This window comes from Ischnura elegans, chromosome 2, assembly GCF_921293095.1.
Source record: "Ischnura elegans chromosome 2, ioIscEleg1.1, whole genome shotgun sequence".
NCBI lineage: Eukaryota > Metazoa > Arthropoda > Insecta > Odonata > Coenagrionidae > Ischnura > Ischnura elegans.
The window spans coordinates 138,748,896-138,776,595 of NC_060247.1; the positions used below are offsets into that span (position 1 = coordinate 138,748,896).

Consider the following 27,700-nt stretch of genomic DNA (forward strand, 5'->3'; position numbering starts at 1 on the left):
TGGTGGGGGAGTAAGGTGAGGGGTGGGTAGGAGTGGAGAGCAAATTTCGGGATGAGGGGGTGGTCGTGACGCCTATGGTCACTTTTCCGTGTTGATGTTGCACCTGGGGTGTAGCCGGAGGCAGTCCCGCCCCTCCTGGCCGTCCTTGGCCGCCTGAACGAACCGATAGAATCGAACCACGGCCCCATTGGACGTCGTCGGCTTCTTCAACTCGCTCGGGTCCCTGGAAAATCAGAAAGAGAGACAATCAATTACTTCTCTTTACGGACTGAAAGGTCGGGACTGTGGTTGACGTTGGTGACATTCTTATATGCTTTAGATGGATATGATATTGAGTACATTGCGAAAGGTTGTCAAGGAATCAGCCTAATTTAAGAGACCTATGAAATGGAAATAAAAACCACCTTCTTCTTTGCTTAATGAATGTTTATTGACGCCGTCTATGGGCTCGATACTAGTACCAGCATCACATTTAATTCGTCATTAAAAATTCAGCGAGAGACGTACAAATTGATTTTTATTTCCTTATATCGTTGAGTATGCCGCGAAAGAGAGTGGGCTAGAACAAACATCAAACTAGGAAAACGAAAGCTTGAAGAGATGAAAGAATTTTGCTATCTAGGAAGTCGAATAACCGACGATGGCCGAAGCAAGAAGGAAATAATGAGTGAAATAGCACAAGTGAGGCGAGAATTCTTCAGGTAGAAGAATCTATTTACAGCTGAGAATACAAGCTAGGAAGAAATTCATCAGATGCTATTTTTGGAGTATGCTTCTTTATGGGAGCGAGTCTTGGACGTTGACAGCAGCGGAGAGAAGTAGAGGCATTCGGAAAGTGGTGCTACTGAAGAATGATGAAGACAAAATGGATTGACCGTGTAAGTAATGAGGGAGTGCTAAGAAGAGTGGGAGGAAAGAGAAGCCTCCTAAAAACCTTAAGCAGAAGACGGGACAACTCAGTTGGCCACATTTTGAGGCATGATGGCGTGATGAAGACAATCGTATAAGAACAGTTGGAAGAGAAGAATGGCAAATGACAGCCCCATACAGCCAATGAGTTACATAAGGCAGGTTATAAAGGATGTAAAATAGAAGAAATACGTCAATGTGAAAAGATTAGTGAATAGGAGAGCTGAATGGAGAGCTGCGTCAAACTTATTGACTAATGATGATGATGATGATATCGTTGTTCCGCTTAGTGAATCCAAGGAATCTTACATAGTGTTGGCGTATAATCCCTGCATTGTTATGTGAACTTTCTAAAATTTCTAACCTCTTTCTCCCTCCCCACCATAAATATTGATATCATGAGCACGTGCTTTTGCTAATTGTTCAATTACAATCTTCACCCTATCATTTGTGGAAACTTGTCCTCGGACGGGACGCCTTCACGATTTCCGCTGCTTCCACTGCAGTCGACCAAGCTACGAGAGAAACTTAGGGAATACTGGAGTCACATTATTTACAATCCAATGCAATTTTCCTTATTGGTTGAATTGCTTTGCGCCCCTGCTTGCGAGTATGACTTCAGTACAGTCTATCTGTAGAACTTTCATTTGGGCTGCATGCAGTCAAAAATTTTGAACCTTTCCAAAGATAGATTTTTGCTGGCTGAGGTGTTTTGTCACTACGTAGTTATTTTCATTTAATTTTGATGATCACGCGTGGGTCACAATTATCCAACTGCGGAAGGAGGATTGATACGTAAGGGTACATATTTCGAATGAGTGTGATACATCTACCTCAAGTGCTTACTTAAAAGATTGGTCTCTAAATTTTCCAATTAAATGCTAAATAAATGCTGCAGCATATTAATAATGAATTAGCTCATTGAAGCGAAACATTCGACTGTACAAAAAGGGTCGCACTTGTCGCCGCTGTATACTCTGTGACGTTCTTTGATAGTAAATATGCACATGGAAGCAAAGGGATCTACTGAAAAACAACACCAAAAGATTAAATGGAGTAGTCATTTGCTCAATGTTTGGAAGAGACGGTATAAATATAATTAAGGTATGTAAAGCACAGATTGAAAGTTTTCTCTTAAATTTGTCATGGGTACTCATCAAGCAATGATATGAAGAAAATTTCGCCAAGGACTGAAGGAGAACAGTAAAGTAATCGCGGGGGATTTCACATCAGGCAGGGGCCGGATTAGAACTTCTGATTACCCCAGGGTCCTCATTAGGGTAAGGGCTCTTGCTGTGATGGGCAGGGTGGCGGGTTACAGGGTTAGGAAAGCGGGGACTTCCTGGGAAGGGGGGGCGGATGCGAGAGCCACCACTCTTCAAATAACTCAATCGTTTCGCGAGAAAAGGAATGCATTTCATTTTGTAATTATTAAGGCAAGCTTACCCGGATATTTTTTTGAATTACCCTGAATTGCGAATCCCCCCTCCCAAATTGGATTACCCTTATCAATACACTGGAAGTCCTAAATATCTAATGATGCATCTCATTCTCATCCTCTGCCTCCCTTGCTTACCGAGAATTCTTCCCTCTTACACTGTTTTTAACATCTCCTTCCCGTTCTGAGCGGTTTATTCTGTTTTCCGAGTGAAAAGAGCCACATTCGTGGAGCTGTTGGATCTTCAAACGAATCGTTCAATGAGTCATTCATTGCTCGAGGCAATGGCGATGCCTCTATAGAAGGAAACCGTTCCCGTGGAAATGAGATGCTTTATGAATCGTTACTCGCGTGCTGTTGGCGTCCTCTTATTGAAATTCCAAGCAATGCCCGTATTTGGATAAATAATTCGGGAAAACAGGAGAAATCCTTAGTACTCGCGCTCCCCACAAACCTTTCGTCTTCCCCTATCTTGCGTAGACGCTTCCTTTCCGTGTCCAGCACTTCCTCGTCCCTCTCCGTCGGAGTGATTGATGTTCAGGCGCCCGCCATTGTCTTCCCGCCAAATGTGTTCCGACAAGGGCGCCTCCTCCCCCGCTCGCAGTTCAAATCCTCTCCGCTCCATTTTGGCGACACACTTCCGCTGCGTGTCTTTGGCCTCGCGTGTGTTTTGAGGAAACGCGTGGCGTGTACGTAGGGGAAGTGGGCAACAGGGTCACTGCCGCCATCTCCGGCCGTGGTCACGTCGTCCAGCCACTCGCCAGGGAGGCTGTCCCGCGCAACTGAATCACTGCTCCTCCGCCGCCATTTCCAACTTTGTCCTTATTCTCCTCCACCGACATCATCCTCATCACTGTCCAACAATCTGAAGGTTGGGTTGACGCAGCTCTCCACTCAATTTACCCATCTGTCAATCTTTTCCCACCTACCTATTTCTTCTGTCATACCCTTATTTACCTGTTCTGAATGTTTTATTCGCGGTCTTCCCATTCCATTCTTGCCCTACGAATCTTGCCATCATGCCTCAAAACGAGCCAATTTCAGTTGATGCGTCTTCTTATTAAGTAAGGGTTTCACGAGGCTTCTCTTCTCTCCTGCTCTTCTCCCAGGACTTCTTCTCATCCATTTGATCCTCTTCGTTCTTCTCCAGCACCACATTTCGAAGGCCTCCGCCCCTTGACTTCTCCACTGCTACCCTCTGTCCCACATGCCTCACTTCCGTAGAGAACCTTAGTCCCAACATAAATTCCGACGACATATTGTCTCCTTAATTCTGTGACCAAGTTTCCCGCAGTGAGTAGATCTTCCTTTTGGTGGAATACTCTCTTTTCCTGCGCGATTCCACTTTTGTTTTCTAGCTTCTTCCTTTGTCGGTTATTCTGCTTCTCAAATTACAGAACTCTTTCACCTTTACCAGTTTTCGATTCCCTATTTTAAACTTAGTCTTGAATTCTTATATTTCTCCAGGGTTTAATATTATTTGTAGGTTATCGTTTCACGTGACGTATTAAATTTTATCCAAGCAAACATCCAGTCGCAACTTTTGGAAATATGGAGGCTTAGGCAATCTACCAAGTAGGCACTTTAATCAATTTGGATAGTGGTCCTCGAGCGAACTTAGAACTGAAACATGCAAAGTGTAAGATAAAAGGTCACCAATTTGACAATAACCCATGCATTACGAAATAAGCCGACGAAAATTTGGAATTTTTACTCGCTACCGTCTTAGCGTATCCGAAATTGTCAAAATGTGCTCTCCTCACAGCTCAAGTGTGATATTCGTAAAAATTGGGAAATTCAAGGGTGTATATTCTGGTAAAAGCATTTCAAAACCGGTAAAATCCTGAAATATCTTAATTAAATGCCGTTTCATTATGTAAAACGCATATTAAAAAAAGATGAAGCTTGCATGATATCTCAAAATTGCATACCCCTTAAAAGTATTCGTGTTGAATCCCAAAAACCTTCCTGACTAGCTATCTCAATAATTGTCTGAAATGTACATTTTAAACTATTTCTGGAAAACAATTTTTTTACCTATGGAGACAATGTTTTCCTCACAAATCTCAATCAAGGGAGTTCATGGGAAGTACACCCACCCATTCTTAAAACTTTTTCTTAAAATAGATCAAAATTAAGGTGTGTACCGAATTCGGTACATTGGGCATTCCCGTCACAGTTGGGCTTTACCAAAAGGTGGGCAACCCGGCAAAAATTGTTGGATTAAAACGAAAGAAATGCTTATAAACTACCTATTTACAATAGTCAGTCTTATTAGTAAGACATTGGAATATCCCTGTTCAAATTTTACTTCATCATCATCATCACTGGTCAACAATCCTATGATTGGTTTGACGCAGCTCTCCACTCAGTTCTCCTATCAGCTAATCTTTTCACACCTACGTATTTCTTCTCTTTCACATCTCTCTTTACTTTTACTTGCCATAATTAAATTCAATCTGCGATGTGGAAATCATTAATACTTAACTGTATTGAAATCAAACATCAGCTGGGAGCATAAAAAGAATATGCGAGGAAAAAGAGGTATTATTTACAAAAAGCAAACAAAAATGTATACATTATAACGTACATGCTGAAATAATGTTACTTGTTGAAATGAATTTGTGGAGAGTTTCATATCACAATCAAACATTTAAAATGGGTGCACTATGTGCTAAACATAAAAATGAATAGGGAAGTATTTCAAGAATTTCCGTAGAAGTTTGGTAAAAAATAACAATAAACCGACAGATTATTCATAAAATTTAATGAAACAGCTGGAGTTCTTATTTAAACACAAGTGTATATTGAATTTTGTACACTTTTGAAAAATTTTCCGATGCACACTCGGAGTCATCAGGTCACTCTGATTCCAGATCTCCAGATTCCAGATCAGATTCCAGATTGCTCGTGCCTTCACCAGCATGAGGATCATCCTCTGCTGGCACAATCAAATTTTGAACAGTATCCCTCATTTTTCCATAAAAAGTTACGCGATTCATTTTTTGAAATGCCAGCAGAGTAAAAGATATCATATAGTGTAGCCATACAACTACTCTTTACTCTCAATTTCATAAATGAGACGACTTGATGAAGTATAATTAGGAAATATTAGACATTAGGTTTCGATAGTGTTTTATTGTCTTATATTTCTAAAATGCAGTAAGATCCTATAGGGACGAATTCGTTGTGCAACTATTCTTCCTTCAATTTCAAATAATCTGAAACGTTCATATGTCACGATTACACATTACATTTTAGAAAACCAAAAGGAATATTTTAGAAACACATTAACGTACGTAAGAAAGCCAAAAACTAAAAGAAAAACTCAGCAGATAGACGATCTTCAACATAGTTTGCTTTGACTTTTTCCTATCAAAGTTTTACCTTTCTTCGCTTTGTGTTAACACTCATCACTGTCGGCAGATACGAACGTACCGAAATCGTCACAACGAGCGATGGTGGAATAGCTCACTTGACTACTGAGGCATAATGATTTCGGAGGTATGTGCCGAATTCGGCACACGTGGCGTTAAAGAGTTAATGCAATGCAAATGGGGGCGCAGTCCACTGGTGCTGCATGTGGAAAATGAGTGATATTCTGTGAGTAATCTGCAATCGCAGGCTGCCGTGTAACACTCTGAACCGTCAAAGAATGCCACACGCGAGAGTATTTTATGTTTCAAATAACTTTTTAGCATATGCAATGGGGTCTTTAGAATTCAAGTTTTTTTTTTGCAGGAAGGTATCCTTTTCCCTCCGGCTGCTGAGTTGTGTGAATGGTCCCAACGTGTCAACATTCTAGCCCTTTAATTAATGAGATAATAATTCAGAAAGGTTTAAGGAGCCAACATTTATATTTTCATAAGGCGTGTAAATTTTTGAGATATCACGCAAGATTTAGCTTTATTTAAACCCCTATTCAATATTATGAAGCAAATTATATGTTTTTTTTCCGAAATGAAATTTATATTCCAGATGTGATGTAAATGTTTTACGCGCAGTGCGGAACATCTCCTCAGGATGTTTTCGGATTTCACCGGTTTTGATGATCTAGGTATGAAGCGTGACATTATTTGCTCTGAAAGGCAAGCGTAAGTTAAGCGCCGCGATATGCACCTTCCATGGCATTGCGATGGCATTGACTCGTAGAGAGGGAGAGAGAGGCAAAGAGTGTAAAGGCGGTCGAATGTGACGCTCCGTCGAGTCGACCCAGCGAGCGCAGGCCCATTCGTAGTGTGGGTGGCCTGCCTTCCCTCCAGCTGATCTCCTAAATGAAAACGAAGCTCTTTGCCATCGTTTGACACGCTGTCCCGGTAAACCGTGTTCTCCCCAACCAGCCGGTTCACTAATGTCTCTGTTGTGTGAGTACTGTGTACTTTGTGTTACCAGAAGCTTAAAAATTAAACAGTGAACTGAATCACAGCATTTTTCAACATTTGCATGGATTTTTTTTACAAGGAAAATGCAATAATTTTTATCTATTATTTTATCTTTTTATTATTTCATGATATTTTATTTTTTGTTTCATTTCATTTCAACCCGTTTAATTTTTTTATTTCAAATATATTGGATATACTCAGTAACTTGATGAGGTAACATGTATGTTATTGTACGGTGGGGTCATAATTCCAAATGGGTGCAAATAGTGCATAATTCGCCTCGAGCCTGGACTTTTCTCCAGCCAGTCCTCCTTCCTAAGTGTCTATGCTTCCGCACCGTTAGGCGGTACTCGCCAAATCAAATAGACTCTTCGCTAGCCTTTTCTTGAAACCCTTACATAATGATCCACTCATCACTTATTTCCTGTTCGTGATTACCTCCTTAGCTAACACAAGTCCCTGTATATGTCCCTATTAATGTATCCATTTTCCACCGAAGTGCTGCCTAAATAGTCGAACTGATCCACCTGGTCTAGTTAGTCACCATCTGTTTTCATCTTGAGCCATTGATTCCTTGCTTGTGATAGGGATAAGGCTCTGGGGAATTCGTTTCATTCGTCTGTTGCAAGTGCCCGGCAGAATTGAATAACCCACGGCCGATTAGGTGGAATAGGGATGGAGGATAGGGATAGAGGCTGCGAAGGGAATTTAGGGGAGCTAAACATAACGGAGAGCGTTAAAGAGGTCATGCATAATGTCAAGGTCAAGGAAGCAGCTGCTGGTGGTGATCCAGTGGGGAGTGGTGGGCGCTCAAAAGTAACGGTGGTATCGAAAAACAATTCTAGACATCAGTATGTACAGTCACTTTCAAAAGTCGGTCCACATACCCGTCTCCGTTATTCCCCGAAGTCGACCTTCGTGTGTTGCGTTCCTTATCCCCTGGGGATCCATTTGACTTGGTCGGGTTGTGCAAATGGTGCAACTTGACTACTTTAACAAGCTAGTTAGGTTGACTGTCGACTTCGTTTGACCTCTCAATGAAAGGAGCAAAGATAAAACATGTACTAAATGTGCCTTAAAATGGTAAGAAATAGTCAAACAAGTCATGTAATTAATACTTCTGATGTTTTTTTAATTATCGAAAATACATTTATGATAACTATTTCGACATTTGAACTTTCGATGAACATGAAGATGCCGGTTAATTAATTATTGACAACTGGAATATGTTAAGCAAAGAATGCCTCGGTAAGACTAACGCGGACGGTGAGACTGAGTCAAAGTGGCCCTTTTAAGGCACAGAAGGCGGTATAGGCAATACCCGAAGTTCGAGATCAGCGGAAAACGTAGTTGCTCGCGCTGGCCGTGGGGACCGACTTTTGAAAGAGACTGTACATACACGAAACAGGCAAATTATTAGCCAAATTTTTTTTTACATGCCAATCCGGAAAAAAGAATATTGTCAAAGAGAGGGGATAAAATGTGCGAACGCTTCCTTAGGTTAAGAATACGCATCCCTTCCTCTCGATTTTGATTTTTTTGGGGGGGGGGGGGTTATTACTTGGCGTCCCGAAACAAAAAATCCTCGAGGATCGACATGGCCCAGCGTAAGGACTTAGCCCCCCCGTATATACTTGTGAATGCACACACACACACACACCTGTGGCTTAGCCTGGGGTGGGTGTTCATCTAGATCTAAATATACAGAATACCCTGCAAGCCACCTAAAAGACGTGTGGCAGGGGGTGTTAGTACACCAGCCATATACACATTAAAAATGAAGTGCTCTAACGAAGTTGGGACTAGCGTTTATTAAATTCCTTTATGGTTCGGGGAAAAACGAATTCCCATATCTATCCGTTCGGCAAAAAATCTCTCTTAATTTATCGCTTCTATCGGACCTGGAAATATAGTGTGGCTCTTATATTATGTCCTCCGTGTCGCTCTTAAAGATATCCATTCTCAATTGTTGAAGCAATCAAAGCCTAGCGCGCAGCCTCCGAGTCTCAAGCGGCTCCCAGCCTAATTCGCTTAAAATCTGGGTAACGCTGTCTGTACGCTTGTGTTGCACTAGCTCGATTGAAGGTAGAATGGAGGAAAAGGTATGTAATTGTGGTAGGTCTTAAATAGTAATGAGTGAAATAATGGAGTTTTAATTGGGAATGCATAAGAGGAAAAAACTCTACGAACCAACACAACGATTTAGACAAGAGCGGAATCAAAGTAATGCTGGTTAAATAAATAAAAGGAACATTTTAGCAATGCTACTTTTTGCGATACAACCTCGACCGATTTAAACACTCCCGTTATATCATCAATGAGTAAATAGTAAATTAAAGCGTTTCGTCAGGATATTGCCTTGGAAGTACTGAAACGATCGAATCGTTGTATCGAAATCATTCTCAGTGGAGTTGACAGGGTGTTCAATATATTTATTTAGCCATGGACAAGTTCGTCAATGTTAACTCGCTAACAATTGTATATATTTATAGAGTTATTTTTATTATTGTCATTATTATTACAATTGTCTATGCAAACACTATTTTTAGGTGGCATATGGGAATATAGTTGTTAATGCTCATCCGTAAATACTGAAACACATAACGGGATGCCTTACGATTGCGGTGTTGACACACACCTCTGTCGTTCCTTCTTAAGTCACCGCGATAATGTCATAACAGAGTCGAATCCATGTTCGATAATAAAGTGTCAGTGTGGAACGCACACACAAAGAATCTCTATTCGTACTCTGGTACTGCAATGCGTCGCTCTCTGGGAGTCGATCGTGGCGCTAGTAGTAGGCACGAATTTATTTGATCACGTTGTTTGATTTTTATGGAAGGCTCTTGGTTATGCGGACTGTTTGTTGCGCTCGGAAGCAGTTGTAAATTGAAGAGCTAGACTTCTAATTGCAAACATTCTCCTGAGTCTAACGGTGCTTTGCTTGAGCTGCGCGTGGAGAATGGATGTGAATGAGAGGGGTGATCGGAGTGCATTCACTAACCAACGACGCGACGTCTCTATCCCACCCCAGTTCGAATGCAATTGATCGGTGCACTGGAAGAAAGATTTTAAGTGTTTGACGGGTTTAGAATATTGAGGTTAGTTGAGATCGAGCCAGTCTTTCATTGATGCAATGATGTGTCGAACAGGGGATTTCTCATAAATTACCTCATCATGCAGAAATCGTGTCAAAGGCTCACTCTACTTCCTGCCTTAAAATAGCGGAATACAAGTTTGTACTATTTATTATTTGCAACCAGTCTGAAAAATTTATTCTTTGATGAACGCAAACAGTAGTTTTCATTTAATTTTTATGAAATGAAGATTTGAAGGCCACGTTAACTAAGGTAATGTGATTGTCTCCGTTAAATGATTGAAATACTCGATTTAAAAATTTCAGATTTTTCTCAATACACCTGTGCGCAGGCGGAATGGGATGAAAATGCGAGAATCAACGTCGGTATTTCCTTTTAAAGGTGCAAAATAGCTAACCACGGAATAAAGCCGAAATAGGGAAATCACAACCCTTGTTATCGAATTCCACCTTATTCCCCCATCATTATTGCATGTACAGGCATTTATAAATTGAAGTTAGTTCCAAATGAAACGTCTGAGAAAAGCTTAACGCATTATGTTAACAAGCATGGCGACGTTATGGTTTTCATCGGTTCCGTTGTATTTTTGCCTCTTTGCATCAAAAAAAGCCTCCTCCTAAGTCTGATGAATTATTTTTTGCGAGATAAAAACGGGAAAGTGGTTTTCATGTCTGAACAAAAACACAGTACAGTTCCACAAAGTTCGTGGTGAAAAAGGCGTGGTGTCTAGAAATATAGGTCTCCGCTCACTCCATTACTTCGGCTCTATACTGGAAATATTTCCTACAAATAAAGAATATTTCCTACAATTTTTGTGAATAATTGGATTCTTTACGGATTTATTTCATTTCTGATTTTTATGGCCTTCGAATAATAAATATATTTTTTGGTCCATCTCCTGTTTATTCGTTTGTCGAAATTATATATGTATACATTGATTTCTGTTGTAAATTTGCAGCGCTCGAGGTTGGCACTTTAATTTGAAGAAGATACCAAGATACCGGCTGGTATCTTCAAAGATGTATGAGGCACGAGCAGGGCCGATTTAAGCGGTAAGCAAAGTACGCGGCCGCGCAGGGCGCCAAGCAAAAAGGGGTAGTACAATGTTCAGTACTAATCCAACAAGGAGATTGAGGGGGGGGGGGGGGGGGGAGGGTCGGAATGTCGTTCGCTCACCCTAGAAAAATATCTGAACCGGCCCTGCGTACGAGTGGCTTTGCAACATTTTTCACGTTTGCATGTAGATTTGTTTACGTCTGTTACATACGTGCATTGGCTATTCTAAAAAATGGACAACACTTCAGAAAGCGGAGTTATTTTTATCAATACATTCATAAGCATGAATTTCAAGTGTGTATTTAGAAGGAAGGTTAAAGTGGAAGAAGCTTCAGAGATCGGTATTTAATCAGTTTATCGGTGAATACGAAAATAGTTACTCCTAACAAGTTCCATCATTATTTAACTCAGTTTGCCTATTCCTAGAATATTATTCTGTGTAGCATTTGTATATTTATTTCATTGTTATTGTTTCAAATCACGCATAACTGACTTCATAATATGACGCCATTCGTAATCTTTTATATGATTTTCCAATTTTGTTTGCGATAGAAATTTATGCGTATTAATTTATATGTATACACCTGGGAAGGTTTTTTTAAGAGAATGAAAAGTCGCTTGATCATTGCCTGTGGAGAGTTGCTGTGAAAAAGTACAAATTTTAGCATATTGCTCATGTCTTATCCGATGATTATACGATCAAAGTATAGAACGGCGTTGCAGGGTTGTATGTGATTTACTTGCCCCTTGTAAACTCCTTTGTCTGTATCATACGCACGATTTTTATTTATATCATTTTTAAACATTTTTAATTTAATGCAATCCTTGATAGAAGTTTCATCAGCGCTAGGAAATAAAGAATGAAGGCGACTGTGCCGTAGTTAAAATGACATCCGTGCACGCCAAATGATAATCAAAAGTTTTTCCTAAATTTAAATCATTACAGATAAAGAGGGCTAATTCCGTGGCATTCATTTATATTAGTACTTATCCTCTTTTTTACAATCTATATATAGTTTTTAATCCTGTATTTGAACAGAAAGTAATCTTCAGTCGACGAAATGTCCCTGGTTTATTCCTTCATTGGTTTTAACGGAAGTGTTAGGTGCTTTTCTATTAATGTAAGAATAATTATCATTGCCCAAGTATGTAAAGTAGAGAACGAAAAACCATTTACCCGAAATTTGATTTCGATTACTTCCAGACATCCATTACTATCTGAATTATTTAAGGCCTTCGTATTTTTGTTACCAATCGAAATGCAGCTGGCTGGAAAATTAGTTGCTGAGCGGCAATTTTTACGAACATGGGATGATTCAGAATCAATGTATCGCAGAACTTTCAAGGAGTAGCAATGCTTGAATAATTAAAATTATAAGATTAGTACACTCACTTCTATGATGTGTACTCTCAGGAATGAAGGAGTCGTGATAGTGATCCCAATAGGATGATTGCTAAGAGCGCTATTAAAGGAATAAGATAAAATGTATGCTGACATTGAAATTTATTGCAACGTAGCTAATTACGATCGCACCAAATATAGAACTATCGGAATGACGGAAACGAAAATTATATTCATAATATTTTCATCTTCATTATACAAAGAAAAATGATCCTATTGGCTGGAAGCTTTGCTTTTTTAAATCTTGGTTCACCGGTTATTGCTACAAGAAGTTCACTTTCTATCATTCGGAGTGCCTAAATCTATCATTAAGGTGTATCCACGGGACGGACTGGGCCTTCTTCATGTGGTCGTCTGGAAGTGCCCTCCGCTCCGAAATCGCGTAGGCGACCGCTAAGTCAGTTCTGGCTTCGCTTCGATTTGAACCGGGGTGGGTGACCAACATTCCAGCCAGGTACCAACTCCCCATACTATTGTGAACGTAGGAAATACATGTATGCAAAAATCAAACGGTGTAATTGCACATCATAGGTGTTTTGTTTTTCATGTGCAACACCAATAGACTCGTTTTCTATTTTTACTGTCCACTGTGGTGGGATTGGAAAATAAAATTACCTGTATCTTGTGCGTCTTTTGTTCAGTTTCATGCATCTTGAATTATTCGCGACGAAAATCCGACGCCCTTGGCTCTTTCGCAGAAAATGTGTTGGCATCATGAAGTCACGCGGATCAGCTGACAGCTTTTCCGCTACTCATCAGTTTTGGGCATGGATTTACTCCGTTGTTGTTTACATTCTTGTGATCGACTCCTTCCCACAATTCACGTTTTCCTGAACCACATCTCTAATGACATCACCAACTCATGAAAAGTGGGCGGCAAATTTTGCGTTTTCAACTCAAGAGAGAATGGAGGTGGAGGGATTTGCCTCTCGCTCTCATTTTCCCTCCCATCCCCACCCTTCTTTCCGAATTCCTTCAATTAATCTCGATACTGGATTTGAGTGAACAACCCCATTCGTTCATGAATTTCGATGCTTCTATTTTTTATTGACAAAGCGGAGAAGCAGTTGGCGATCGGATATTCTGAGGAGGGCCGGGGACTTCTCTTCCCTCTCACTTTTCTCGTTTTCAATGCAGCCCTTCCGAATTCCTCGCGTTTCGGAGGTTGGGCGATGGATATGTCCCGACACGGGTCCCTTTCATGGAGGGCGCTGATTCCCGTCAGACGGCTCTTCCTCCCCTTCCTTATCTCTTCTTCTTCATTTTTTCCGTTTCCGGAGAGCGCGAGTCGCGGGTCTTCCGTGTTTAACCGTGCCGCCTCTGCATCGCTTCGCTGACCTCGAAAAACTCGAGGGAGGTGGTTTGGGGGAGGTGGGGGGGCGAAGAGGAGTCCGCTGGTTGTGCTCCAATTGGGCGATTCGTTGTGGCGGCCCTCTCTTCTCCACTTTCGGAGCTGAGCCAGTGGTTCAAGGTCTCTGGGGGATAATTTAAGGGGGGGGGGGGCTATACTCCTCACGAGAGCACGGAGGCGCCTTTTAATTTTCTGAACATCGTGGATAATACCTGAATCGTCTTTATGACTAATAAATGGGCCTTAGCACCTTAAACCAAAATATTGCCAATGAGTTCATGAGATTGATTTAACGAAGCTCTCCGCTCCGCCCTCCTATCTTTCCATTTGCACATAAATTCTTCTCTTTAAAGTCTTTACTAATTGTCCTATTCCCCCCTTTCGGGGCCGCCCTTTGCCAATCAAAAAGTTCTATCATCTACTCAAGGCACTAGATACCATAACCAATAAACATTGGGAATATAATATAATGAAATTTTGTAGTGGTTGGCGGTGAATGGCGACAAGGTTTGCTTACTTCACTAAATGAGGAAGTTGGCTAAGGTTATTATCGGCTCAATATCAGAAATATGACTTTTAAACGGTTACTGCTTCATTTAAGCGACGCATATAGACAGGTAATAGTTATTGTATGAAGTTTTTATGCCACAATTTTTTTAGCCATTAAAAAAGAATTTGGATTTACTCCTATTGGTATTGCATGAAGCAAGGAAATGTTTAGTGATATTGAATATGATAAATGCTTGTAGATTTGGTTTTCAGAGAAGTGAGGGGCACTCGATTGAAATTTGGAGAAAGATGAAGAGTATTAATGGAATGTGGCTTTTGGTTTCCTCCTCCCTAAACATTCAAAAGAAATAAAATACAACTAAGTAACGGAAGTTTGGTCAAAAAATGATTTTCTCCGTGTCGCTCTGAGATGTAGCTATTCTTCACTACTCAAGCAATCTAAGCCTATCACGTTGTCTCCGAGTCTCTTGCGGCTCCTTGTTTAGTTCGTGTAATTCTCTTGTATCCGTCTCGTAGCAGTTTTTGGGGGTAGAGTATAATAAGGGGGCTGTAGGGCTCAGGGTCTCCAGGCCCTCCCGAAATGACTGCAAAACTTTTTATGTTTTAGTTGTTTAACGACCGCCGCTGGTTACTATGGTAGTTCTTCCCACCGTCGCGTCGTCTCGTACTATTGTTACATTAAGAACACATGTCTGCTAGCGCATGCAGTGACTAAGTTATTGTAATGTCAGAAGTACGATAAAAGGGGAAGTATCCGTAATTCTATTTACTATAAGATATTGTTCTTGAGATCTTTTTCATGTGATATGGTACTATGGGCCATTCTGTTTTTAGGAGTCATTTCTGTGGTCATGCAAGTGATATATCTCTTCAAATCATGATTATGCTCCAAATCCATGACATTATGGTTGAATACTTTTATAAATAAAATTTCTGTAATGAAGGAGATATTCTATAACTATAACTGAGAATTAATGGCACATGGCATTCTTCGTTTAATGACGATGTGCATTTTGCGGATTAGTTTTTATTGGATATCTCTGCCGTGTTAAGAATGGACCGGGGAAAGTGCTATTAAAGTCGGTCAAAAGGTACAGAATTACTTAACCTTGACAATGTCAGTGTATTGACTCGAGCGTCTTTAATTTCAGTAATGACAGGTTTGTGATTTACAGATTTGCTGAATCGAGCTGCGTGTTGATTTTCTAAAGGTCTGAGGACCTTAGATAGAGATGATTTCCTTTGGGCCGAAACAAATTCAACCCTCTCTGCGTATAGGTTCCGCTGTTATTATGTGTCGCGCTTTCTCAAACCTCTTCCACAACTCAATGCATTCATGGATGAGAACCTCCTAAAATCACTTTTCTTCGTTCAAAATGTGTGTTCAATATTTGCATCCGCCTTCTTGATTGCTCCATTGAGTAATGAATTGTCTGTTGCCCGCTCGTAATCGTTTGTCATCGAATTGACTGTTGTCACTTCTCTCTCTCTCTCAAATTCAAACCTGATAACAAAGTGATTCAAACCTGAAGTTGGTTTTGAATGGTGAGGGAAGAGGTCATCCCGGACTTAGGAATGGGTGTTTGAATATCACAGGTTCGTGGTAGGGTGGTCAATTTATTTCTCTTTGCCACCTCAAGGATTTTATTTTGGGTTTTCCGAAGTCGATCTCCGTATTTGATCCCGAGACCCTGACCACGGTGTATTAACATCCATACTGTGAAGTAGACGACCATCGTAATTCATTGTACATAAAAGTAAATTTTTAAAATAATTAAAATAAAATAGTTTTGCGGCTCACAAGAAATCGTTTCGAGGGCTGCCGAAACCTGATATAAAATATTCAGAGATACAACTTCAAAATTATTTGAGCAGTGAGACACTCTTGCATTAGGGAAAATAGTCAAATTTATTGAAGGGGGATGGAGCGACACGACATCGAAGGGTCCCCTCCACTGGCCGGTAAGACTCAGCCTTGAAGGAATATAACGTTAGTGAACTTCGGCGGGCAGTATTTATAAGTGGCCTTTGGGCGGGAAAGGTGAGAAGAAGCCCATTAAGTATATTTGTGGATGCCGTCGCATTTAAATTCATGTGAAACTATGGCAGACTTTTGGGGCAGACTTTACAAAATAAACAGCCAATGTGCCCGCCTGTGTTTTAGACGGATAGCCTCCGCTTAATCTCTGCAATTAATATTTTGTGACAAATTGTGCCCCAACTCTCAATATGCAGATAAGATGGCTATATGTTTCTTATAGGAGTGTTTTACACACTAATATCGCATGTTTTTACCCTTTTTTCATAGGGTGATCAATGATTTCTCATAAAAACAGCGTTTTTATATTCCATCAACATCAATTACAGAACTACATATAAAACGTTGATCCGCACCAAACGCACAAAGCATCATTTCCATAACTCAATATGTGAGAGTGAAAAGACCAAAATGGATGCAGAATGACAGACGGACTGACTGACAAGCAAAAAAATAAATATATATGGGTGGTGCTAAATTAATCTACACCTGAGTTGGCTCTTACCTGCTCAACTCTGCGGAGATGAGGTTGCTGTGTGGGCTGTAGCGGGCGGGCCTCTTGTACATGCTGCAGACGACCCTCTCCTTGCAGCCCTCGTCCTTGAATCCCATCTGGCCGAACACGCCGTCCATCCTCTGCAGGATTGGACTGTAGAAAGAGTCGTACGTGGGCGTGGTCTCCACCTTCGCCGCTGCCACCACCACCGGCTTGGGCGTCAGTGCCTGCGCCCTCTGTTGCTGCAGCAACAGGGCCGCCTGCTGCCTCTGCAGCTGCTCTTGCCGCTGCAGGGCCAGCGCCTGTGCCTGCAGCAGAGCCTGCTGCTGCAGAGCCGCCTGCTGCAGCTGGGCCACCCGCGCCGCCTCCTCCGCCCCTCCCCCCGCTGCGGAGTACACCTTCTGGTTGCCCCCGGCCGTGGCGATGTGCACTGGGCCCGCCACGAGGGAGGCCGTGGCCAAGGGCTGCTGGGGGCGCTGCTGGATGGCCGGCTGGTAGCGGACGGGGGACGTCTGCGCGGGCCTCGGCGCGTACTTGGCTGGGGCCGGGCCGTAGGCCGCCTGCTTGGGCGGGGCCTTAAGGTGGGCGTTGGGGTGCGGGGCTGGAGGGTACTGGAAGCGCGTGGGTCGCTCGTCTTCGAGGCTGGGCTCGAGGGCCTCGCCCGAGGAGGAGAACTCGTTGCGGCGGTGGTAGGCGCCGCCGAAGGGGCCCCAGTCATTGAAGATGGTGGGCTCGTAGGGGCGGTGGTGGTAGGCGACGGTGTGGTGGTGGTGGGTCTTGTAGCCGGAGCAGTACTTGAAGAGGGAAGCGAAGGCGGGGAAGATGAAGATGAGCGCCTTGAGGATCAGCTTCTTGACCGTGCCCACGCCCAGGATTAGTGGCAGCAGGTACAAGACCTTCACCTTGATCAACTTGATGACGAGCAGGAGGGCGAAGAACCCCATGATCAGCCTCTTCTTGAAGTGGTGCTTCTCTGGAAACGGAAATATTTGGGGGAAACTTTTTTAAATCACATTATTTAAACTTTTCCCATAAATAATCAATGACGAATGAAAATCATTCCTGCCAAACTTCGTAGCATTTCATTGTCATACTTTTGATGAGAAACTTTGCAAATATTTGATTTTTTTCTACCAGTTTTCGTCAAGATAGTCAACGTCATTGTGTACAAAGTTCTTTAAAATATTTTTAAAGCAAATGTATTATAAATGTATGAAAATGAAAGACTAAGCGTTTCGTAACGCATAGGTTATTATCGTACTCTTGAGGCGTGTGTAGAAGTTTAGATGCGTAAAATATTACATTGGAGTGTTAATCTATCTATGAGAGGGTAATAATGTTCCAAAATAACTATTAGATGTAATAAAAGTGCAGAATAATTGACAAAAGACATGGACTGAAACGGAAATGCATTAAAAATTGCAAATATGATGTAGAAAAACTTAAAATAATTCCCAAAATGGCATTGACTGTGCATAATGTTTAATCGGTGAGTTTTGAACCCATCTATGCCCTATTGCGTTTATGTTATGAATTTAGTGGCGATGCCTCTGTTTGAATTGCATGTCCAAAGCATTATTTGTTTATTTAGCAATAAAGCGAGTGCTTTTGACGAAACATACTCGAGAAATTCATCAGGAACTAGTGGGACATCCGTCGTTGCTCGGGAAAGATAGTACCCGGAGAGGTGGGAAACTTAGAATTTAAAGAAATTAGAATGGTCACATGGCAGCATTTTTAGGCAAAGGAAATAAGCAGGTATGATGATGGAAAACGCATGTAACTGCAAACATTAGAAGAAATGATTTCCTTAAACCGCGCAAGGGATTAGCTTATGCCCCGATTCTCAACGGTGATCGTTTTGTGTTTCCGTAGGTACGTGCGCAGGTAAAAAAACGTGTGAACGCATGCCCCAGCAAAAATGTTTGCTCCAATCGGTAAGTGCAGAAGCCATTGAGATATGTTTTCCCTTTGATCGTGTCAATAGGTGTGCCTACCCGGCAGGATGTTCAACTGCAGAAGGTCGCAGATCGCACCTTCCTTAGAGATAATATTCAAGAAACCACTATCTGAAGGAATGTTACCGCTAGACTGGAAAATTGCAAGCGGTACATCGATATTCAAAAAGGGAAACAGACATGACGCTGGCAACTAACGTTCAATTTCATTAATATCGATTATAGGCAAGATACTTGAGCATATCATCGTTAGCAATATCATGACTTTCTTGGACAGTCGTCACTTCCTCCATAGCTGTCAGCACGGATTCCGAAAAGGTAGATCATGTGCAACACAGCTCGCTCTATTTCTTTGCGACGTTTTCAAATCTGGGGAATCGAAAATAGAAGTTGACGCATTATTTATAAATTTTAAGAAAGCTTTCAACTCAGTGCCTCACAATAAACTTTTATACAAATTACTGTCATGCGGATTAAACGAAACTGTGGTAAACTAGATACGCGACTTTCTGAATGATCGTAAGCAAAACGTAGTTCTTGACGGAATTAGCTGTGGTGTCGTTAAAGCGACATCAGGTGATCCACAAGGAAGCGTAATCGGCCCCCTTTTATTCATTTTATACATTAATGACCTCTGATCCGGAATTAGCAGTAAAATACGTTTATTTGCTGACGACGCTCTCATGTATCGTGAAATTAGTGATCACTCTGACTATGAAATTCTATCATCGGATTAAAACAACGTTTATTTGTGGAGCCAGGAGTGGGGACTCGACCTTAATCTAAGCAAATGCATGTCGGTGCTTTTTTGCAGATTTCGTCAAACTTTAACTATGTTTATGCTGTGGATGGTATTAATATAAAGGCAACAGGCGAAGTGAAGTACCTGGGAGTTACGACAACCTCAAACCTCTCGTGGGTAACACATTTAAGGAATATTTGCGGCAAAGTCTGGAAAAAATTAGGATTCGTCAAGCGTATTGTGGGAAGATTTTTGGATGAGAAAGTAAAAGAAATGTGCTATTTCACACTCTTCCGACCGCACCTTGAATATGCAGCGAGCATATGGGACCCGGTGCAGAAAGACTTAATCTGCGAACTGAATAAAATACAAAGGAAGGCTGCGCGATAGGCTTAGACTGTTTGAACAATTGACAATAGATATATTTAAGAGCGACACGGAGAACATAATATTTGAGCCGCACTATATTTCCAGGTCCGACAGAAGCGATAAATTAAGAGAGATGCCGAACCGATAGGATTTTTTGCCGAACGGGAATGGGAATGGGAATATGGGAATTCGTTTTTATACCGAACCATAATGGACTTTAATAAAAGCTAGTCGTAATTTCGTTAGAGAATTTCCTTTTTGTGGGCAAATGGCTGGTGTCCTAACGCTACGCTAACGCTAACGATACGCTAAAAGGTCAGGTGGTGATCCCCTGCCACACGCCTTTTAGGCGGCTTAAGAGGTAGTATGTAGATGTAGATAGATGCAGACGTTGTATGACGTGACGTAACAAACAGTAATGAGAAAATGACGCAGAGGACGCATTGGACACAACCAGAAGTAGCACTTCGGACTTTGGAAGCATGAGATGCACCTACGAACTATTTTTAGTTGTAATCGGTACAGCCGTTTGGAAATCCATGGTGGACAAACAAACAGACATCTTCTTTTATATGTATATTTAGAATATGGATAGGATAGTGGAAATAACATCTGAATTTATCGTCAGTATTTCTCCGTTAATTAATTATGCAACAGGAGATATGGGGGACTTACCTGAAGCAGCACCTTCTTCTGAGTTATTATTATAGTATTCTACCGATTAGAGAAGGTTTCCATGGAGTATTCAAAAAGTGATCTGGGAGCCTCCCTTTCCTTCCAGCACTGCCTTCTTCAATTCAATGCAAGGCCTACTCCCTTTCAATCTACATAAAAATCCTATTCTTTTCCTTCCCCTCCCTCGTTTCCCTAACATTCTACCCTCTAACACCATTTTCAACATCCCCTCCCCGCTATGTACTCCCTCCATCCACACCTTCTGTCTCCTCCGTATGAGCTGAGTGTATGCGTAATATCATTGTTAATATCATCTACATCTTTCCATATTAACATATTACTCCGCAAGCCGCCACAATCGGCGTGTGGCAGGGGGGTGTAAGGTCACCGGCCGTTACTAAGAAAAGAAAATAAGGAGCACTTAGCGGGACATTTGACTGCCGGAGACCCATTTGAGTCCCATATCTACGGAAAAATCTGTGGATTATTCTAGAACTATAGAATATTCTTCTATTCCTGTAGGAACATCATATTATGGTTTCCCTTGAGGTTGCCCACGTCTTCCTAACGGACGGCGTGGGATTCTTCAATCCCATTTCTTTCTTCCCTATCCCTGCCCTGGATACGCCATCGGAATCTCATCGCGGCGTCGCCCCCGTCCCTTATCCCTTCCTAAGACGCACCTTCGCCTCCTAAGACGCGCGGGCGTCAAACTATCTGACTTGGTTCCCGTCCCTCAGGAGAGGAACCACCGAAGCCCGCCGTGGGTACTGCCTGAGTCCCAATCTAGATAAACATCTTTGAATCATTCTTTTCATGCCGTGCTCTATCGTTTCTCTAAATTCGGTTTTGCTGGTCCGCGTCGCCGTGACGGGACTACCCGTCCTTTCCTTCCCCGTCGCTCCTTTCCCTGTCCCCGGTGTGCTCCTTAATCAAGCCACCTCTTTCCCGTAATCCTTTACAAAATCATGTTACCTCCTCCTGGGCTTCCGGGAACTAATGTCTCTGCTGCCTTATGAGCCCAGGCCCCATGAGGGTATCCTCGCGGGCCTTGCCGTTTCGCTGCCTGAGTTCCACCTAGCTTTTACTCATCTCCTTTATTTTTCGGGTGAAACACGATATCCTTCATATATTCGTCTGGCTAAATATCTCTCTTTTTATATCGTTACTGTCGGACATGAAAGAAGAGCGGGATTCGTGGATAATATTCTCTGTGTCGCTCTGAAAGATATCTGCTCTCAATCCTAGATCAAACGAAGCACGTTGCCTCCGAGATTTTAGCGGCTCCCTAATTCGCGTAAAATCGGATGTGAAATATGATATGCAGGCTAAGTAGAGGTAGAACTGAAAGTTATTCTTTAAAGTGTGCGTTTTCGTCCTTTTGTCCTTGAATTTGATTGTAATTTTATAAATATATTAAAAATTACTTTATTTTTGATAATTTCGAAGCCTAGATTCACGCAGCGGCATACGCAATATCGTCAGAAAATTGTTAGATCAACGTAGGTTTCGAGATTATGGCTAAAATCGAAGTTTGAAATGTCCCTATCCTTTTAGCATGCCTTGATTTTCAAATTCAAAAGAGAAATGGCGGCAGCTATTTCCTCTTGCAGTTTCCTTTTTAATATTCCATTACTCTTATTCTATCCCCCCACTTTCCTACTTGCATAGCATACTTCTCTCTGAATATGGTTTTAATCACCCCTGCATCTATCGCTTAGTACAAGCTCCGTCCAAAAGCCCAGCCTCCTCCGTATCTCCTCTAGAAGTTTCATCTCCTCGTCCACCATGCCCAGCACTTCGTCGTTCCTTCTCATCCTCATTCATCTAGCATCTATCATTTCTCTTCATGCTTAGCCTTCTCTCTTCTTCCTTCCTCAATGGACACGTTTCCGTCCCATATATCGCTTTTTTCTGATTAAGATCTTGGCTATAGTTTTTACTCTTAGATCTTGTCATATACTCCTATTTTCAAAGACGTCTCTTCTCCTTATATTTTTTCCAGCTCCTTAACGGAATACTAAAGTTTAGTTGGGCCTATCGATCATTTAATACGTATCTTTTTAAGCTCAAAGCAATCAATTTGGCATTCGTCATTTGAAGATTCTTGATCCTGGATTTTACAATTGCTTGAATGATTAATTTATGAACCAATGGTTAAGGTTATCTCTTGTCCGATATTTCGAAGTCCGTCGTGTCTCTTGTGCTCAAGGAATGATTCCATTCATTACATCCATCATTTAACTTCCCTTCACTCTATCCATTATGTTTTCCTGAGAACCAAGGATATGGGGTCGGGCAAGATAAATTCTCTCACCCGGTTGAAAACACCGATGAACTTTACCCAAAATGTTGTTCGAGGAGTGTGATCGACCTAGGAGCGTTAGGACTGATGGATCAACTCACACACATGGAGGGAACGTGATCCATTTAATTCACCGGGAAAGTACCAAATCTTTATTCTCAACATGTGGTGGTGGCCTTAGGTTATCTCTAAATTAAGGTATGTTAGCACGGAGAGTGATGCATCTTCTCACTGGTTACCCACTCCTCCCTGTTCCCACGTTGATGTTCCTTCTCACTCACTCTGCTTCCCTTCGAGCCCTCTTCTCTCCCTCCACCCCGCCCCTCTTCCTTCTCTTTCGCTCTCCCCCTCCCCTTTTCTCACTAAGGAATGACCATTGGACATTTTTTTACCTTTCGACTTTAAAAACCAAGAGATTTTCGATGGAGCTCGAAATTCGATAGGGTTTAAAGATTGAATAGATTCGTATTTTTCTGTTTCTAGAACCTTTGCCTATATCTCGAGCTATTTGCGACGAAAATAGGTGACCTTAACCTATTCGTAGGTACGTTAATGGCAGCAACAACTCGTGTCGTGTGAGTTATTGTTTCTCCGCTACTCTTCGGCGTTGTAAATGGGCCTCCTGTGCTTCGTTTTTGTCTTTTTATCGATTCCCTCCCTCAATGAAAGTATAATATACTGATGACATCAGCTACTCATGGAAAGTGGACTGCAACTGCCGCGTTTTTATTTGCCAAAATGAGGAGAGTATAGCCGATTGATAGAGTTTTTTCCTGTAGCAATCTTACCTTGCGCTTCCTTCTCCATTCAATGAGCTGCGATTTGAGTTCTGAGTGAAGGCGCTCCTTTTTAGCATCGTTTTTTTCTTCTACGTGCATGAACACCCTCTGCCATCTCATACGCCCGGCACCTTCTTCTCCCACCAACTACTCCTTCCTTTTCCTCTCTGCCCATCTCACCTCCATATCCCTCCATACCCACATCTTGGATGCCTCCAGCTTATTCCCATCCTCCATCATTTCACACTTCCTCCTTGAAGCACTGCACTGAACACCTGATTCTTTGCTAGCCTTTTCTTTGTACGAATGAAATCAGCGGTATGAGGCGACATGACGTTGAAAATAATGATGGTACACATAAACACAAAGTTGTCGTGCATGTCCACGGCGGTAACTTCACCTAGAGCAATTAGTGTCTGCACATCATTGCGTCATCATCATGTTACTATTGCATAAACTTTAGCTCAGCTGATTCGCGAAGAGTTTGCGTCACGCGAGAGGGGATGAGAGGGTGAGATTTGGAGGGGTGTCAGCCCGCCCTAAGTCATGCGCAGTGAACGATTATAACTCCCTTACTGTCGCTGGAAACCTTCGCGAATGGCATCCCTCTCAGTAAATGCTGTTTCCCTATTTTCTGATGTGGACTAGGCCTAACTGCGTACTGGGCTATAGAGAGTCGGCCAACAATTCGCAAATGAACTGAATGTAACGCTTTATTGTCGAAACTGATTATGCAGTAAATTTATAAAAGTGCATATCTATGACAACTTTCTGTTATTATTCAAGTTTGTCCCCTCTATTGCCAACAGCTCCAGAACTTACGGTCATTCCTTTTTATCTGTCACTGTCTCCTTCTTGGTCGACTTCGACTACCTTCCCCTTGGTGTCCACCTTCATCTCAACTGCCGCCCGGAATGAGCTCTGCCACCTGATCGGTTTTCACCATCTAATTAGCGCTCACGTATTTCTGAACGAAATACGACGAATTTGATTTTGTTATAACTGATATGCAAGCATATTTCCCTCCTCTGTTTTATAAAAGCTTTAAAATGGACGCAGTTGTAATTTTGTTTATGACTTCCAACTTGCCGTCATAAATAATTGCTGGAAATTGGCTATGCAATCAGCTATTTAACCCAAATATACGATGGATAACTTCCTGGACCGCAGAAAAGGTTCAATTAGTGATACGTTATCAGAGTTGCTGAAGGCTTTCAATATCGTAAACCTACAAGATCATAGCCGAAGCATTGATGATTACGTTATATGACTGATTACTTTGATATATCTATGGATGGCTTCTATTTCATTTGTGGAACTATGTGTTCCAATTTAATTGAGATCGTAATTGGTGCTTATATGCTCCTCTGTTTTGCGGAAGTGGCTAATACTCTTAAAATTTAAAAAATAGCAATGTTTGATCTATTGCTATGTTAGATTTCAATATTGTCAGTGTTAAGAGTTTGCAGCTAATTAAAAATTTGAACATATTTTAAGAAAAAAGGAGAATTCATATTATGGGGGCTGAATAGTTCCTTTCTCAGCTTCCATTTGCCCTTGCAGCCGTGAAAATGATTTCAACGCGACTGTGGGATTAACAATATGAAAAAATTCACCTCTCACATCTCTTTACTCTGTTCATGAGTTTCTCTAATATACTTTTCATAGTAGACGGGATAAAATAATGTCTTTTCCCCCAGAATTGTGAGTATTTTGGAAGAATATTAGTATGGCATATGAGAATTAATGGATATGCACTAGGGTGATATCAATTGATGAACATTCTACTCCTATACCCTAGATGAAAGTAATGAATTCTCCGATACCGCACTCTTGTAATGAGCAATTTACGGGATTTGGAAGGAAGGTATCGGCTGGAAGGCAAATAAAGAAGTCATTTGGAGCAAATATACTATAAATTTTGACTTGAAAACCCGAAAACACACTGAAGTATTAGCTCACGCACTAACCTCGCAGATATACTCTTTGGAATAAATTTTCCTGCGAAGGTCTCAAGCACGCACGCACTAAAGTATTCGAAGTTTTTTCTTTTACCAGTGACATCTCTCGTATAAATACTAATTTTTCGCCAGTGACCTCATTCGTACAATTTTCATTGGCACGAGAGTGGACGTTGGCGAAAATGTGAACTACTTATCCGTTTGTTTTTGCGTGCTTGAGGTCTACGCGGAAAATGGGTGAATCTATTGGCTGAGCAACTGGGCTAGCGCGCAAGTGTGGGTTAAATTGTATTTATCGTTCTTAGTTCTCATCTTCCCTTCCAGCCAAACCTTTTCTTCTCAGTATTTTAACTTACCGATGAAAAATGATGGCCTTTATGAATTAAATTCTTTCAGCTAGGGCAAGAATGAGTCTCGGGGGGTGTGTGTGCAGAGTGAAAAGTGTGGCTATTGAGAGTAACATGCAATGAATGGAGGAGTACAGTAAAATAAATATTTATCGTAGCAAGATTAGGTGTGATTTTATGTTTGAGGGATTTAGTGAGTTAGGTAAGAAGGCCTTCAGGAGTAAAGGCGCTAATAGGTATAGAGAAAGTAGGTTGACTGGAGCGTCCGACAAATTAGGAAGTGCTACATAAAGCGAGGAAGATGATAGAGGAGGAGGGAAGGGGGGGGGGGGGGGGTAAAGTGGTGGGGTCGGATGGAGGGCGATGGGAGGGGTTATTAGTGGATGGGATGGGCGAGAAAATCAGCGTTTATGTAAGCGGGCGTGGATTGATGGAGATATGTAAGGCTTAATGGAGATGAATCAATGAGGACGAGGGGCGCTGAGGAATGCATGCGTAAAAAATGGGTCAGGCAAGATTTTCTGAAGATAGACGCATTCAAACAAAGAAGGTACTCAACAATAGACTCGTACGTTAGAATAACATTTGGTGGCTTGGTCCTAGTCATTGACGTTAGAAGAGAGAGGTAAATATTACGGAATTATTTTGATGGAATAAGTGTATTCATTTGGAAATATTGGCTGGTATGGATGCCCATTATGTGAAAATAGCTCACACGTAAGCATGGTATACATGAATACAATGGAATTTATTTGGAATGGCGTTAGGAATATTAGTGCTTGTGAAGGGGCGAGTGGAAATGGATGCAATCCATTGGGAGCACTCACTGTGGCTGTGGAAGAAAAGCCTTCCTTCCGGCCCCTCCTGCACTCCGCGCCCCTCGGCCATCTCCAGCTTGAGCAGAACGCCATCTTCCTCGAAGGACCTCGGAGACAGCTTGAGGACGCTGCCCCCGAACAGCGTCTGCGGCAGCTGGATGCTTACGTCATGATCCATGAGGAAGCGGGCTCCCTTCTCGTAAAGGCCGTCCTCGCCCGTCGCCTCCACCGGTGCCTCCACCGGCGCCTCCACCGACTTACCCGCCCTCCCCCCCTCCTTCTTGGTGAACACGAGTGAGTCCGTGATGGCCAGCTGCTCTTGGTCCAGCGACCGGCCCACGTACCCGTACAGATTCTTGCGCAGGCACGACATCGAGGGGTCTTTTACGCACTGCCCCGTCACCTCGTCCAGAAACTCATCCTCGAGGGACGCGGCGGTGGCATTGGTGGCTTCCAGCGGGGGGCAGAGCAGGAGCAGCGACGCCGCTGCCGCCAATGCTACCCACGGCCCTTTCATCGCTTCTCGTCTCTCTCTTCGTGTTCGTCCAAACTCACTCGCCTCGCGGCTGTCGCCCGTTGAAGTCTCCGTTGGCCGTTGAAGTCTCCACCGTTGCCCGTTGCAAGTATTCCCTCACTCGCTCAGCGTATCCCAGAGATCCCGTTGCACATGGCACTCGAGACGCACTCGTGGTCGGCGGCCGACTGAGCGGAGGCCGCCGTGGGGCCGCTCCCTTACGCCTCGCCCACCCCCTCGGAATCTCGGTCATCAAACCTGCCTCCGCCGCCGCCCCCTCTCCCTGTTATTGTCCTCCTCCTCCGTCGGATCCTCCTCGAAGGAAAGGAAAACGGCGTGAAGGCCGTTGCGCGCGATTTTGGCGCGGGTGAATCGGTCTGGCAAAATTGTCACGACGAAAGGGGGGGCGGAATCCGAAGTAATGGACGCTGAAATAATCGGATACAATGGATGACATATTTACTTGACGATTCAATGTGTAGGTTTGTTGGGATGCGCGAGGCATGGGTTCACTCCGCACTGGGCTATATTTACTACTTCCGAATGTTCAAA

General features: G+C 42.4%; 1 protein-coding gene across 1 annotated transcript; it reads right to left on the bottom strand.

Annotated features, from left to right (window-relative positions):
- On the bottom strand, window positions 1-27,351 carry LOC124174158. Its single transcript, XM_046553269.1, has 3 exons — window positions 26,644-27,351; window positions 16,690-17,653; window positions 1-223 (listed from the first exon to the last, which is right to left on the bottom strand). Exons 1-3 carry the CDS (start codon window positions 27,149-27,151, stop codon window positions 79-81), a joined length of 1,617 nt encoding a protein of 538 aa, XP_046409225.1. The 5' UTR covers window positions 27,152-27,351; the 3' UTR covers window positions 1-78.
- Window positions 27,352-27,700: the final 349 nt, after the last annotated feature.

Coding starts and splice junctions, on each gene's coding strand:
- LOC124174158 (XM_046553269.1), bottom strand. CDS start 27,151: ATGAAAGGGCCGTGGGTAGCATTGGCGGCAGCGGCGTCGCTGCTCCTG. Junction 17,654..26,643: donor GCTTTTCTTCCACAGCCACA/GTGAGTGCTCCC, acceptor TTCCGTTTCCAG/AGAAGCACCACTTCAAGAAG. Junction 224..16,689: donor ATCTCCGCAGAGTTGAGCAG/GTAAGAGCCAAC, acceptor CTGATTTTCCAG/GGACCCGAGCGAGTTGAAGA.